We start from the raw sequence: 14,670 nt of genomic DNA on the forward strand, positions 1-14,670 counted from the left end.
GCGTGCAGGCTCAGTTGTGGCTCGCAGGCTCTAGAGTACAGGCTCAGTTGTTGTGGTGCACGGGCTTAGGTGCTCCGTGGCATGTGGGATCTTCCCAAACCAGGGATCAAACCCGTGTTCCCTGCATTGGCAGGCAGATTCTTAACCACTGCGCCACCATGGAAGTAACCACTTTTTCTGTTGTTCTTTATACCTTCCTGCATCTCTGATTTTCCTTTTGGGATCAATTTTCTTCTGAATTCTCTTTAATATTTCTTTTAGTGCACCTTGCTGCTGACAGAGTCTCTTAGTTTTTCTCTGAAAATGTCTTTATTTCACCTTCAAATTTGAAGGCTATTTCCACTGGGAATTTGAACTCTAGGTTGGCAGTTAACTTTTTATAGAACTTTGAAAATGTTCCATTGTTCTCTGGCTTTCATAATAATTTTGGAGAAGTAGAGGGTTTTATTGTCGGTCCTTTAAAGGTAATATTTCTGCTTTCTCTAGCTGCTTTTAAGATCTTTTTCTCTGTGTTTTGTTTTCTGCAGTTTTATTACGATGTACCTGGTGGGGTGTGTGTATGTGTGTGTGTGTATTTATCCTGTTTTGTATTTTGCATTGATTTTTTAATTGGGGATTTTAATGTCTTTTATCAGTTTCGCAAAGTTCTCAGATGCTATCTCTTCATATATTGCTTTTGCTCCACTTTCTCTCTTTTTCTTCTGGGTTTCAATACATTTGATTGATTCACCATGTCCCATAAGTTTCATATTCTCTAATGTGCCTTTTCCATCATTTTGGCCTTCAGTGTTTCAGTCTGGATTTTTCTTCTGGCTTAGTTTTCAGTTTCTTAATTATCTCTTTAGCTAGATTCTAATTCGCTCTTAAACTGGTCCATTGAGTTCTAAATTTGTTATTATATTTTTTAGTTCTAGAGTGTCAATTTGCTTACTTTGCCAAAATTTTCCACCCAGCAATTTAATTTCTTAGGCATAGTAATTACAGAGCTTTTTTAAAGTTCATGTCTGATAATTACAACTTTTGGATCTTCTGAGGGTCTCAATTTATTAAAAAACAAAAGAAGAAACAAACAATTCTTGTCTTTTTGTGTGCCTGATATTTTTGGTTGAGTACCAAATATTGAATATAAAAAATCGATGCAATAATTTGAGTCGCCGGATGATATTATCTTCCTCCAGAGGGAACTTGCTTTTGCTTCTGGCATTTGGTTAGGCTAGGAATAGCTCACTTAAATTCAATCAGAGAATATTTCAAAGCTAGTTTCAGTCTAATTCCTTGTCATCCTTACTGAAAAGGATCTCAGCTAAAAGCCTGGTGTCATTACCAGGGCTATTTCCCTTAGTGGGCCCTGAATTTAAATTTGTTTCCTCTCTTCCCTGCGAAAAGGCCTAAAATTCTTAACAGCTTCTAAGTCTTTCAGTCATAACTTCCTTCTCTGCTTCTCAGCCTTAGTTTTACTTTGGAACTGTCAAGTGCCTTGAAGTGAAAAGTGAGGCCAAATCAGGATATTACCTCTCTGGGTTTCCCTCCTCTCTGAGATCTTGGTTGCACAAGTCCTTATTGAATTGGTAGCTCAAGTCATTGTTTTATAGTATTTTGTCTAGATATTTGATTAGATGAAACTACATGAAATTTGCAGTTTTCATATCTCAAAACTGGTTGCCTATTAGCAATATCATATGGGTCCCAGTGGGAGGGTTGGTCTGAGACAAACTACTATACCATTGCTAGAAGGAGAATTCTCAAAATCTGGGGTTAAAGTAACCAAATGCTATGAGAGCATTGAATAAGTGTACAAAGATGACTAATACATATATAACAAACATGTTCATCAAAGAATATTTTTCCTGTGTAGTAAGGTGTGTGCTTTTTATTTCTCAGAGTCAAGTGTAGATGGCAAGTCAACTGCACTAGAAATCTCAATGTAATAAGAAAAAATGATCTGTATACCGGAAAAGATTATTACTGGGAAATGGTCCTTGTAACTTATGTTTCTCATTTCTTTTTCTGAAGGATTGCTTATGGATGCCCAAATGCATGAAGTTTGGATGGTTTCTGCACTATACGCCAACAGATAATGAGTATGGTGCTTGGAAGTACCATTACATTGCTTGTGTGTCCAACTTAGATTGGCTAACCCCTAGGGAAGCCGCAGCTCTTTACGGGACCCTGAATGAACCCAAAACAGAAGATGAGCAACTACAGGAGAGGCAAAGAGAAAAGTGCCTAAGGAAAATAATTTGGGAGAAAATTGCACTACGTAAGAGTGAGTGGCATTTTACAACTTTATATCTTAACCAAGTACTGTAGAAACCAATGGATTTACATACAAATTCCCACAGAAGATAGCGAGGTCTTTCTGAAACAGCCTGTAAGTGGCATTCTCTAAAGTATCTCAGGACAAACTCTTTTTCTCTTCACTATTAATTAAGAAAAACAAAAAGAGGGCTTCCCTGGTGGCGCAGTGGTTGAGAATCTGCCTGCCAATGCAGGGGACACGGGTTCGAGCCCTGGTCTGGGAAGATCCCACATGCCGCGGAGCAACTAGGCCCGTGAGCCACAACTACTGAGCCTGTGCGTCTGGAGCTTGTGCTCCGCAGCAAGAGAGGCCACGATAGTGAGAGGCCCGCGCACTGCGATGAGGAGTGGCCCCCACTCGCCGCAACTGGGGAAAGCCCTCACACAGAAACGAAGACCCAACACAGCAAAAATGGATAAATAAATAAATAAATAAATAAATAAATTTATTAAAAAAAAAAAGATTTCTGATAAAATATGTAAGGTCAAATGTCAGTGCCTCTGTGAGACCAAAAATAAGGAGAGAGAAGTATGAATACAGGCAAAAGCAAATAAATAGGATCAGGACACTTCGGAAGAATTAGGATTGGTGAAAAAGGAGGAAAAATGAAAATGGAAACGGAAGCAGGAATAATGACTTTTTTTTTAAAAAGTGGAAAGGGAGTAGGGATGAGACACTCTCTGAGCTAAGCCTTCTGATTTACACAGTGTGTAAAGGTAATGAGCAAACCTGATTAGAGTTCTCCCATCTTTTTTTTCACTTACTCACCTTCTGTGAGATTGTAACAAATGGGAAATTACTTGAAGCCAAGAAGGCCAAAAATGAGGTAAAGCCTACAAATTGATGAAGCGGTTTCTACAAGAAAAGAGTTGCTTATTCTCTGAGCTTGTTTCTTGACCTGAAGTGACTGGTAACTTGCAGCCACAGAGCTGAGAGGATAAGAAAACCAAAGGGTGTGTAAAAAGTGGCTATAATTACTGCCATCTGGAATACTGCCTTGGAACAGCTTTATTTTTATGCCATTAACTGTGTAGACTTGGCTGGGAGAAGCATGAAGTAAACAGCCTAGCCTGCTGCTGTTTGTTTTTCAGAGGATTTGTTCAAAGTTCGACCCCCTTGGGTGAATGGAACATGCTGCTCTAGATTGTTCAAATCCAAATGCCAACCACGTCTCTCCCAAACTGTGAGGGATCGAGTGGGATTACAGGAAACTTTGGAGAAACAGCTTGTTTTGGCATCTTTAGAAGCTTTGCCCAAGCGGTAAGCAAATCTCCATCTACTGAAGGTGGAGGACCATCCTATGACACCAAGAATTCATTCTAGAATAATTCAGCTAACATGCAGGGATCTTGTATAATTATATGGCTCTTATCCTATGAAACAGCAATGGAAATAGTTCCTTAATCTTCAAGAACAGTGGTCTTAAACGTGCTTCTTGTAGAGGGAGATATATAACATTCAAAATTTACGTTTTAAATATTCTTAACCCCACAAAGAGGCTATACTGTGGATGTACCATATTTTCTGTATAAAGTTATTGAGCAAAGGTAACATTTTTCCAGACATTTTTTTGTAGGGAGTAAGCCTATCTGAATGGTGATGGGGGAGGGGTGACTGTGGAGAGAATGGACACTACTCAGAAAATCATGACGCCCAGGTGATTAAGGAAATTTAAAATCTCTTGGCTGCTCCTTTTACAAATGTCATTTTGAGCCCTTAAGGATGTCACTACATTGGTTTTAGGTGCCCCACAAAAGTAAGTTCCAAGAGCCCTTTCTGGCATCCCACAAATGCAGGAGGAGAGGCCCAGAGGGCAGCTTTGGACCCACTCGTCCAGGAGCCCCATTTTCCGCTGTCCCTGAAAACCGCAGGGAGAGACTGAGGTACTGAGGCCGCTTGACTTGTACAGGATAACTGATGTCCAGAGGACATACTGGTGCTCACTTGTCAAAGTCAAATGAAGAGAAAATCAAAACTTCACTTATTCTCCCTTTTTCCCTACAGAAGCAATGTTTCTGGATGCAATTCCTACCCTTTATTATCAAAGAAAAATTGGTATGGAGTTTATAAAAATGACAGCAGCTCTTCACATGTTCTCCAGCCACACTTCATATTAATATCATCTCGGATTCCTGCATATGAGGTACAGAGTGTGTTAGGAGGCCAGTCCCTTTTTGAATCGGGTCTTTTTTCATCTCCCCTAGAGGACGTATGGCAATCTTTTGGTCACCATGTGTATGCAAATGATTCATCTTCTAAAAGGAAAGCAGTCTGATCTAGGTGGAAATGTGCAGACCCAAACAGTTTTAAAAATCAGAAGCAATAAAAATAACCATAAATCAAAATTATTTTTTAAAAAGTATTAAAGACCCAAACTGCCTTGCATTTAGTTGGCGTCCAATACATTTTTACTGAATCGAATTTGTTGCATTTAATCCTTAAAAGAGCAAAGTGACACAAATTATTTTAAATTTTCTTTGGAATGACCAAGGAACTTAATAATATCATGTAACTACCATCTCTCAAAAGAAAAATGTCAGAAATCCTACTTTGTGGTCTATTTAACGAGGGTGCCATTAGATGAAAATATGCTTTCTATAATGAAGTTATATATTTTAAATTTCAATATAAGAAAAAGGAAGCACAAAGAAGACATAGGAAGCATGTATTTATATATATGTATGTATATATGTGTGTATATACATGCATTAATACACACATGAGCACATATGTAAGGGATGGCATTAGTAGACTACATTCAATGGCTTACCTAGAAAAATTTTGCAAAAATTTCTTATTTGTAACAAAATGGTTGCTTTCAAAGTATGAAATCACTTTTCTTTTTGGGCATCTAGGAATTGACTTTGATCATTTACAACTGGCTAGCTTAATGGATCCACATGAAAGCAAGATCAGAGTTCTGATCTCCATGTAAGCCATAGATAGTTTCTCTAATGTTTAAAAATGCATAATGCTGGGCACAGAGGATAACTGGTGACAGAATTAGGGTGAATAAACTGGAATCAAATGAGTTCATTCTCCTATTTGTCTTCTTTACATAAGACTATGCCATAATTACTTATTTGACTATGAATGTAATGGAGGTTTAGGTAAAAACCAGAATGTAACCATGTGGCGGTTCTCTGTTCAGTTGAACTGTGACCTCCAGAAAGTGGCATGAAGTTTTGGGAAAAATCAATGCCTTGAATGACTTTCCAACCTGTCTGCTGCTAATAAATTAACTATATCACAATGAAAGGTTTATTTGGTTGTTGAATTAAAGGAACAGTGGTTTTAATATTTATTTAAATGGGAAATATTTATCAACGTTGATCATTTGAAAATTCATAATTAAGAGGAAAACAATATCTTTTTTTTTTTTGTGGTACGCAGGCCTCTCACTGTTGTGGCCTCTCCCGTTGCGGAGCACAGGCTCCGGATGCGCAGGCTCAGCGGCCATGGCTCACGGGCCCAGCCGCCCCACGGCATGTGGGATCTTCCCGGACCGGGGCACGAAACCGTGTCCCCTGCATCAGCAGGCGGACTCTCAACCACTGCGCCACCAGGGAAGCCCCCAAAATCTTTTAAAGAAGCCCATTACAAAATTGTATGATCTCGATTTTATTATTTTTAAAAGTAGTATATATGTCTCTGTGCATGGGTGTGTACAAAGAAAAAAGCTAGAGGAAAATAATTTGTTAGTATTTCTCTCCGAGTGGTGGAGGTACAAATGCATTTAAATTTCCCCTCTTAGAAAAGAAACAAAATAATTTAAAAAGGAACCAATGAAGGGGAAAGCTTATCTTCCTCCTATAGCTTTTGAAGAAAAACAATAGTTTTTAAAAATCACAGATTACATATTCACTGTTTTTAATTTATTAATAAGTGTTCTAAAGTAATGGGCTTTGGTTCCTACAGCTCTGGTTTCATTTTCTAGATGGTGGTGAACAGTGTTAGAGCAGATATGACATTTTGATCTTTCCCCCCTCAGGCTATAAAACTGGTATTAAAAATTTACTGAGGCCTGAAGTGAGAGACTTCTGGGAGAAATTAGGAAGCTATGTGGCCCCTGGAGAAGAAGGGGGCCACGTGGACCTCTTTGTACGACTCGGAGCATCAGGTCAGTTTTGAGAGGTAATGGTCATACCTACCTCGTGATGGTATTTTGTGGATTTATAAAATGCCGTCAGTTCAAATGATTGTCATGTTTATTTTTTATTTCTTTTCTCTTTATACTTCATACACTCAGGTGTTTAGGGGGAAAGGGCATCAGGGTTAGTGGTCAGAGTAACTGTCCCTAAAGAAATAAAGTCACTAGTGGCAAGAGCCAGCCAGGAAATTTATTTGTTTCTTCTGAGTATTAAAAACGGTGAAGTGCCTTGTAAAGATGTGTGGTAGCTGATAATCTTAAGTGCCTACCTGTCTAATATCAGCCATATTTAACAGATATCTGTTAAATAAAAGCTCTGTATTCATGGACTCATGGGCTATGTTTTTTTGTTTGCCTGTTTTTGTTGTTTTTTTAATCAAGCAGAGGAGAGGGAGTGTGAAATTAAAGTTTCTCAAACTGTTTCTTACTACCCATTCCTTAGGGAACTGTGAGTTTTAAAGTTCTTAATCCTCAGATTTCACTGAACTATTCAGTACATACAAAGCATGACCCTGGCAGGATTCCACGAGGCAAAGGAAAAAGCAAAAGGATAGGAAGGAGTTTAAAAGAAAACAAAGTATAAAGTATTGTAAAAAAATTTTTTGTTTACAGTTACTACAATTATATAATCTCAACTATGTAGAAAATAGGCATAGAAAACTCTAGGAGGAAATATTGCAAACTCTTAAGACCATCTATTTCTGGATGTGTTTTTCGAATTTCCTACTTTTGAAATCAGTTTGAAAAGAGTAAGTTACAAAGAATATGGAAGGTGTGATCCCAATGCTTAAATCCCGTGTATGTGTCGGGGAGGGTGGTGGTGGTGTGTGTGTATAAAAGGGGTTTGGAAGGATGTATACCAACATGCTAACAATAGTTGGATGAGTGAGTTTTCCTTTCTTTTCTTTCCTTTTTTCTTTTATCTCTTTTCTTTGTCTCTATTTTCTGTAGTGAACTAGTATTACTTTTAAAATAAGAGCAAAACAAATTTTCTAAAATTTGTTTTGGAAAAAAAGAAAGGATGAGGGAAAGTAAAGTATTCAAAGGCCGAGAGAATGAGGGTGAAAGGGGAAAAGAATAATAGATTTGCTGACATAAAAATGGTCTCAAGTGAAACTTAATGGTCTTCAAACAATGGATTTCCCACCACCGTTCTGGGCTCCAAAATCATCGCTCAACTTCGTGTCAAATACAATTTCCACCTGGGTGAACCATCGAGCCCCTGGTTCAGTCAGAAGGCCCAGGCTTCTCAGTCACAAATCTCTTTCCCACCACCTCAGGCATCACTCTTGAGCTTGTCCTCCGCGGTAGCTGTATCACCTCTGAAATCTTGATCTCAAGCATCTGTCTCTCCGAGTACCACTTCCAAATCATATACTCAAATATTCCCACTCTATCAGTTCTTCGTCTGAGGACCTCCCATGCACACACTCCCACTTTTTCACTCTCTATCACCATGCCTTCGACCTTGGTTCCTTCCTCATTAAACTTGGATTTAATGGTTCGTCATTATCATTACTCTCTTGCAAAGAATCTGAACTTCTTTGTTTCTTTTTCTCCTGGCCAAATCCCAGCTCATTTGGCTAAGGCCCAATGCTGGTTAAAACACAGCCATCTGCATAATCTATGCCTGCCTGTACTAAAGCAGCTGAAGGCTGTTGGAAAGAGTAATACAACTGTTCTTACTGGTCTAACTTTAATGGCATAAATATCAAATGGGATTGCAGCTCTGATAAGCAGTCCTATCACATTTCCTTGGTAAATTCGTTTCCCCACTCTTAAAATGACTATGTTGTCCCTCCTCTCCGGACGTGCAGGCTCAGTGGCCATGGCTCACGGGCCTAGCCGCTCCGCGGCATGTGGGATCTTCCAGGACCGGGGCACGAACCTGTGTCCCCTGCATCGGCAGGCGGACTCTCAACCACCGCGCCACCAGGGAAGCCCTGATTTCACCTTTTACTTCCCTAAGGAAACTCCTTAATTTACCGCCCACCACAAAATCCACCACCTATCCCACCTCTTACCTTCATTCTGTCTTCCCTTCTGTTAACGATGGAAGAAGCACCCCTGCTCGAATCAAACATCAACTACTCCGCTTGGACTCTGTAACACATTGCCTTTCACCTCCCCACGATGTCACTCCTACGCTCAAATCCTCTCGCACAGCCTCAGTCCTCTTTCTTTATTGGATTATTCCTATCAGATCAAGAACACCTGTAGTAGCTCCTCCCGTCTCGCTCCCCCGCATAAAGAGAGAGACCATAAACTTTGTCTCAGCAATTTCTGAGTGGACTATACCAGTGGTTCTCAAAATTCTCACGTGTATTTGACTCACAGAGGGCTTGTTACAATCCGCATTGCTGGGTCCCAGCCTAGAGTTTCGGATTCAGTAGGTCTGGCACAGGGACTGAGAATTTGCATTTCTAACAAGTTCCCAGGTGATGCCGATGCTGCTTAGCCTGGGGGCCACACTTGGAGAACCGCTGGTCCAGCTGACTGCCTCCACCTTCCTCACCTCTCACTCACCCCTCAAGCTCCTCCAGGTGGTCTCCTTCTGCCGAAATCACTTTGGGAAAACTATAAGTGACTCTCATGTGCCCAAATCCGACGGTCCCTTCTCCATCCTCACCGGGCCTTGACCTCTCAGCAGCATTCGAGGCGGGTGAAGACTTCTGGAAACTCTCCTTCTTCCCGTGCTTTCCCCAATACTACCCTCTCCTTGTTTGCCTCCTACCTCAGGGGTCTCTTCCTCTCAGACTCCTTTGCTGGCTCCCCCTTCTCCTCCTCAAGACCCTTAAATGTGTCCTGGACTTGATCTCGGGCTCGCATCCTTTCCATGACTACACTCTTCCCCTAGGGAGCCTCACTTATTCCTATGACTCTACATTCAATCTGGATGCTGAAGACTCCCAAACTTATGTCTCCAGCTCTAAAATCTCTCAGCTACACTCATATCTAGCCTTTACTCGACATCTTCATGTGGGTGTTATTTTGCATGGCTAACGGGCATCTCAGAGTTCACATGCCTACAGCAGACTCTTGATTGCCTCCCAGCACAAACCTCCCCCTTCCCCAGGATTCCTCACTTAAGATATCATCATTCACCAGTTACTGCGTAAGCCAGACACCTGAAACTCATCTTTCTCGGCATTACTTAAATTGTTTAAACAGCTTTATTAAGGTACAATTGATATATAGTATTTCAAGTGTGCAATTTGATAAAATTTTTAAAGTGATTTTTAAATTTTTATTTATTTATTTATTTATGGCTGTGTTGGGTCTTCGTTGCTGCACTCGGGCTTTCTCCAGTTGCGGCGAGCAGGGGCTATTCTTCGTTGTGGTGCGCGGGCTTCTCTTGTTGCGGAGCACGGGCTCTAGGCCTGCTTGCTTCAGTAGTTGTGGCACGTGGGCTCTAGAGCACAGTAGTTGTGACACACGGGCCTAGTTGCTCCTCAGCATGTGGGATCTTCCCGGCCCAGGGATTGAACCTGTGTCCCCCTGCATTGGCAGGCGGATTCTTAACCACTGTGCCACCAGGGAAGTCCCTAATTTGATAAATTTTGACATATGTCTGTCTACACACTATGTGAAACCATAAACCAATCAAGATAATGAACACATTCATCATCCCCCAAAGTTTCCTCCTGCCACTTCACAATTTCTCACTCTGCTTCTCCACTCCAACCCGAGGCAACCACTGATTTCACAATATATTAGTTTGCACTTTATAGAATTTTCCATAAATGGAATCATACAGTATGCATGCTTTTTTGTCAGGCTTCCTTCACTCCAAATAATTATTTTAGATTCATCCACTTCATGCTGTTATCAATTGTTCATTCCTTTTTACTGCTGGGAATGATTATATTGTATAGATATACCACAACTTGTTCCATTCACCTGTTGATAGATATTTGAGTTCTTTCCAGTCTGGGGCTTTTACAAGTAAAGCTGCTGTGAACATATGATTCATTTCTCTTGGGAAAATACCTAGGAGTGGAATGAATGGGTCATATGATAGGTGTATGTTTAACTTTAGGAAAAAAAAAAAGAAAAGCTAAACTGTTTTCCAAAGTGGTTGTGTCATTTTATATTTCCACTCCAGCTGCCCAACACTTGGTAGGGTCAGTCTTCTTAATCTGAGCCATTCAAGTGGGTGTGTCATGGTATCTCACTGTAGTTTTAATTTGCATTTTCTCTAATGACTAATGATGCTGAGCATCTTTCCATGTGCTTATTTGCCATTTGTCTTCCTTGGTGAAGTGTCTGTTCAAATCTTTTGCTCATTTTAAAAATTAGTTTTTTTTCGTTTTTTACTGAGAGATCTTTGTATATTATGGAAAAGTTGTTTGCAAATATTTTCTCCCAGTCTATGACTTATCTTTTCCTTCTCTGAACAGTTTCTTTTGAAGACAAGAAATTCTTAATTTTGATAAAGTCAAATTTATCAGTCTTTAAGTTTTTTTTTTTTTTCTTTTTTTTTTTTTTTTGCGGTACGCGGGCCTCTCACCGCTGTGGCCTCTCCCATTGCGGAGCACAGGCTCCGGACGCGCAGGCCCAGCAGCCATGGCTCACGGGCCCAGCTGCTCCGCGGCATGTGGGATCTTCCCGGACCGGGGCACGAACCCGCATCCCCTGCATCGGCAGGCGGACTCTCAACCACTGCGCCACCAGGGAAGCCCCAGTCTTTAAGTTTTATAAATCATGCTTTTGATGTCATATCTAAAAACTCTACCTAACCAAGGTCACTTCTGTGTTTAACTAAATTGTTTATAGTCTTAAGTTTGAAATTTGGGTCTGTGATCCATTTGATTTATGCTTTTTTTTTAAAAATAGAACACAAGGTATGGATTGAAGTTTTTTTTTTTTTAAACACATGTGGCTATCTATCAAATTATTTCAGCACCATTCCTTGTAAAGACCATCCTTTTCCCAGTGGATTTCATTTGCATCTTTGTTGAAATCAACTGACTATATATGTGTAGGTACACTTATGAATGCTCTTTAATTTCATTGATCTATTTGTCAATGAAAACATTAGACACCAATAAGTGAGAGACACCCCGACCTTTGAGCCACTACCATCTCGTTGCAAGCAACTGAAACAAGTTGGAGTAATTATTTACTCCTAGACCACAAAGAATTAAAATATATTACCCTATAGTTTCATTTGAAGTAGTTCAACCTATATGCTGTGTCACCAAAGAAGGGGTAAAATTAATGCTAAAATTTGACCATTGTATTCCATTATGTGTTTAACAGTTTTAAATCTGTCCCCTTACAATGAGACTTCTTTGAATCAGACTATTTTAGAAAATATACGTAGACTTTTCTCTGTCTTTGGCCCGAGAATTCCAAATTTGAAAATAAGCACCAGGTCAAACTTCTCGCCTCTTTCTCCACCCTGTTGTCAGTCCTCCTGAATAAAGTGTCTGGACTTCAGCACTTAGGGGTGAACTGCAAAGTGTTGATGGACTATTCCATGAGTGATTTGAATTGAAGACAAGACCTACCAGTGGCCTTTCTTGGCCAGCTCATTAGTGCTTCTAAGTAATATTTAACTGTTCATGGAAAAACCTGTGAGCAAACTCATGAAAGTATTTTTGGCTGTGCAGAGGCAGGAACAGAAGTTCTTTCTCAGCTGACTCAACTCACTGGCACGTTATTGACCCCCCCCACCCCACTGGGATTGCCACCGGCTCGTACCAACACAGTAAGGGAATATGGGCACTGACCACCGTGCCCAATGACACCCACCAACTCCAGGATCACCAAGGACAAAGCACAGCTCCTAATCCTGGTTCTGGCGACGGTTCATTCCTCTCTGAAGGAATGTTGTCACTTCCCAAACTAGGTCATTTCTCATCACTCAGAAGGGGATTATTATTGCTCAGAAGGGGATTATTACTGCAAATATTTGCTTCAAACCATCACTTGCAAAAACTCCGTTGAAAACACCAGCTTTAACAGCTAAACAGAGATGTATAGTAGCTGATTTAGAGAAATAATACAGAGAACAATTTATCTTAGTAAAACATTATCAATGTGCTTTCATTTGGAAAAATGAATTGCAGCTATAAAGAGATGGTGAAGGGGCCAGCTCAAGTTTCATTATCCAGAGGAAGAACAAAGGTAAAATACACATGAGAGCAAAATTTCATTTAGATACTAAAGCTGCAACTGTTGGATCAAAACGTAACATAGGCTGACCAATAAAAAGAGCCAAATTGTTTTGCTATAATAATGTTAATCACTTACCCCTTTAAAAATCCCTCGCCTTCTATCAAAGAGGACTTGGAGTGATGTAAAATTATATAAAGCATTGCTTCGCTAATCCTGAACGCTAAGGGCCTTTCTTTCAAGACTGAGGAAAGCTGGCATGATTGGGAGGCTTGTAAGGGAAAAGTTTCCATATAGATACAACAAAAAGCACATCGGCCTAATATAGTTTTGTAGCAGAAGTGTGTGTTAATTTTAGTTTATACAGCACCATCATCCAATGGGAGCATATTTGGCCCCGAGAAGGGAGGAATCAGCCTTGCAGAGACAGCGGGGTGCAGACACTGCTGTTTATAAAACAGGTTTTTTTCTTTTTTTCCTCCTCTGTCTCCTCTTCCTCCTTTTCCCACTCTTCTTCTTCTCCTTCTAGAAGAACATGTTACAAATATTTTCACGTTTATCAGCAAAAATGTGGGGAGAAGAATCAAACTGTCCATTTAGGACAGAAAATCAAATTTCACTTGGCCTTGTATCATTCAGTCACTGATTTTCAAGGAGAGGAACTTTCTTAAGCACCCAGTACAGTCTTGTAGAGATATTTGTGGAGAAAGAGTAGCTTGACACGATGTAAACAAGATACAGGCTTGGCTACAATGGGGATGACTTTGGATGACACGATGGGGAAACCAGGCAGAGTGGGGTTTTCCTGTATTTTTATTTTTAGGATGTAAACATACAACTGTATATCCTTATTTGGATGTCTATTCTGCTTTCTGATGCAAAAATCCAGCAGCTATTTAATTTTTGATTTCAAATACAGTATAACATGTCAGCCTTATCCATCAAAGAGTAGATAGGCATTTGAAATTATTCATTGCATTCTTTTTGCGTGTCTAATTTTACCTTTGAAAGCAGACTATGGGTGTTTATCTTAGTCTTCTCATGAGAAAGGATAATAAGCCTGATATAAATGCAATTAAGTTTTTTTTCATACTGTAAACAGGAAGAATTCTTTCATCTGAGCTTAAGCCTGCGATGCTAAAAGGAGAAAATAATGTCAGTTCTTAGTGACTGGCTGGGATGACAGTGGGAAAGGGTGCCCCCTTCCACATACTTCAGCGAATCAAAGCTGCAGACATGGTCCAGCCTCACCAACTTCCTGGAAGACACCTTGAAATCAGTAAGGCAACAAGGAGTCCTCTCTTCAAGGAGTTGCAGAAGAACATAAGTGGAAGGATGACAGGTAAGAACTCTTGCTACTTCTGTTGCAGCTTAATTTTGAAGCTTGTTACACGTCCACAGTGAATACAAGTGTAGGAATGCACAAGTAAAAGTTGACTCTTAAGCATCTTTGGTAAAATTTTATTCCCTTTGTTTTTCATATCTCCTTTCAAAATATCATGAATATCCACTAAGAAAAAATATATTCATCTTCAAAATGCTGAAGCTAGTTCCTGGGTTCAAATTTTACCATCTTATTAATTCTGTGTCAGTCAATTGTTTACCTAGGCAAAATTCACTGTTTGCTAAGCCAGAGAGTTCGGTCCTTTTCCCTCTACAATTTGCTCTAAAAGTTAATTGCCAACATCCCAATTAAGCATCTCTTAGACCACAGCACCCATGACTTAAATTGTTCTATAATTAAGTTCTACTTATTTTCTACCTAAAATATTTAATTTGGTGATGGGCTCCATGGACAAGCCTACTGGACATCACTGAATGTGTTTTCTCATTTACACGTCATACTCATGGTCCAATTATCACAATAAAGTCTTTTGGAAACAATTTCCTGTCTCAACTTTAGATCTTCATCTAAACCAGTCAGTTCTTTAAAATGAAGTATTTAAAAACAAACAGGGGCTTCCCTGGTGGCGCAGTGGTTGAGAGTCTGCCTGCCGATGCAGGGGACACGGGTTCGTGCCCCGGTCCGGGAAGATCCCACATGCTGCGGAGAGGCTGGGCCTGTGAGCCATGGCCGCTGAGCCTGTGCGTGCGGAGCCTG

The 14,670-nt window shown here is 40.1% G+C and overlaps 1 protein-coding gene across 1 annotated transcript in view; it reads left to right on the plus strand.

Moving 5' to 3' along the window:
• Window positions 1-14,670, plus strand: part of ECT2L (epithelial cell transforming 2 like) — a gene marked incomplete at its 5' end in the record, with an annotated part of 57,180 nt that overhangs the window by 19,985 nt on the left and 22,525 nt on the right. The window contains 10 exon segments of the mRNA XM_079716742.1: window positions 2,014-2,266; window positions 3,391-3,559; window positions 4,304-4,482; window positions 6,291-6,419; window positions 12,065-12,120; window positions 12,123-12,162; window positions 13,730-13,749; window positions 13,753-13,858; window positions 13,861-13,911; window positions 13,953-13,981. Coding sequence (XP_079572868.1) covers window positions 2,014-2,266; window positions 3,391-3,559; window positions 4,304-4,482; window positions 6,291-6,419; window positions 12,065-12,120; window positions 12,123-12,162; window positions 13,730-13,749; window positions 13,753-13,858; window positions 13,861-13,911; window positions 13,953-13,981 — 1,032 coding nt within the window.

Source organism: Hyperoodon ampullatus, assembly GCF_949752795.1.
Source record: "Hyperoodon ampullatus genome assembly, chromosome: 12".
NCBI classification, from domain to species: Eukaryota; Metazoa; Chordata; class Mammalia; order Artiodactyla; family Ziphiidae; genus Hyperoodon; species Hyperoodon ampullatus.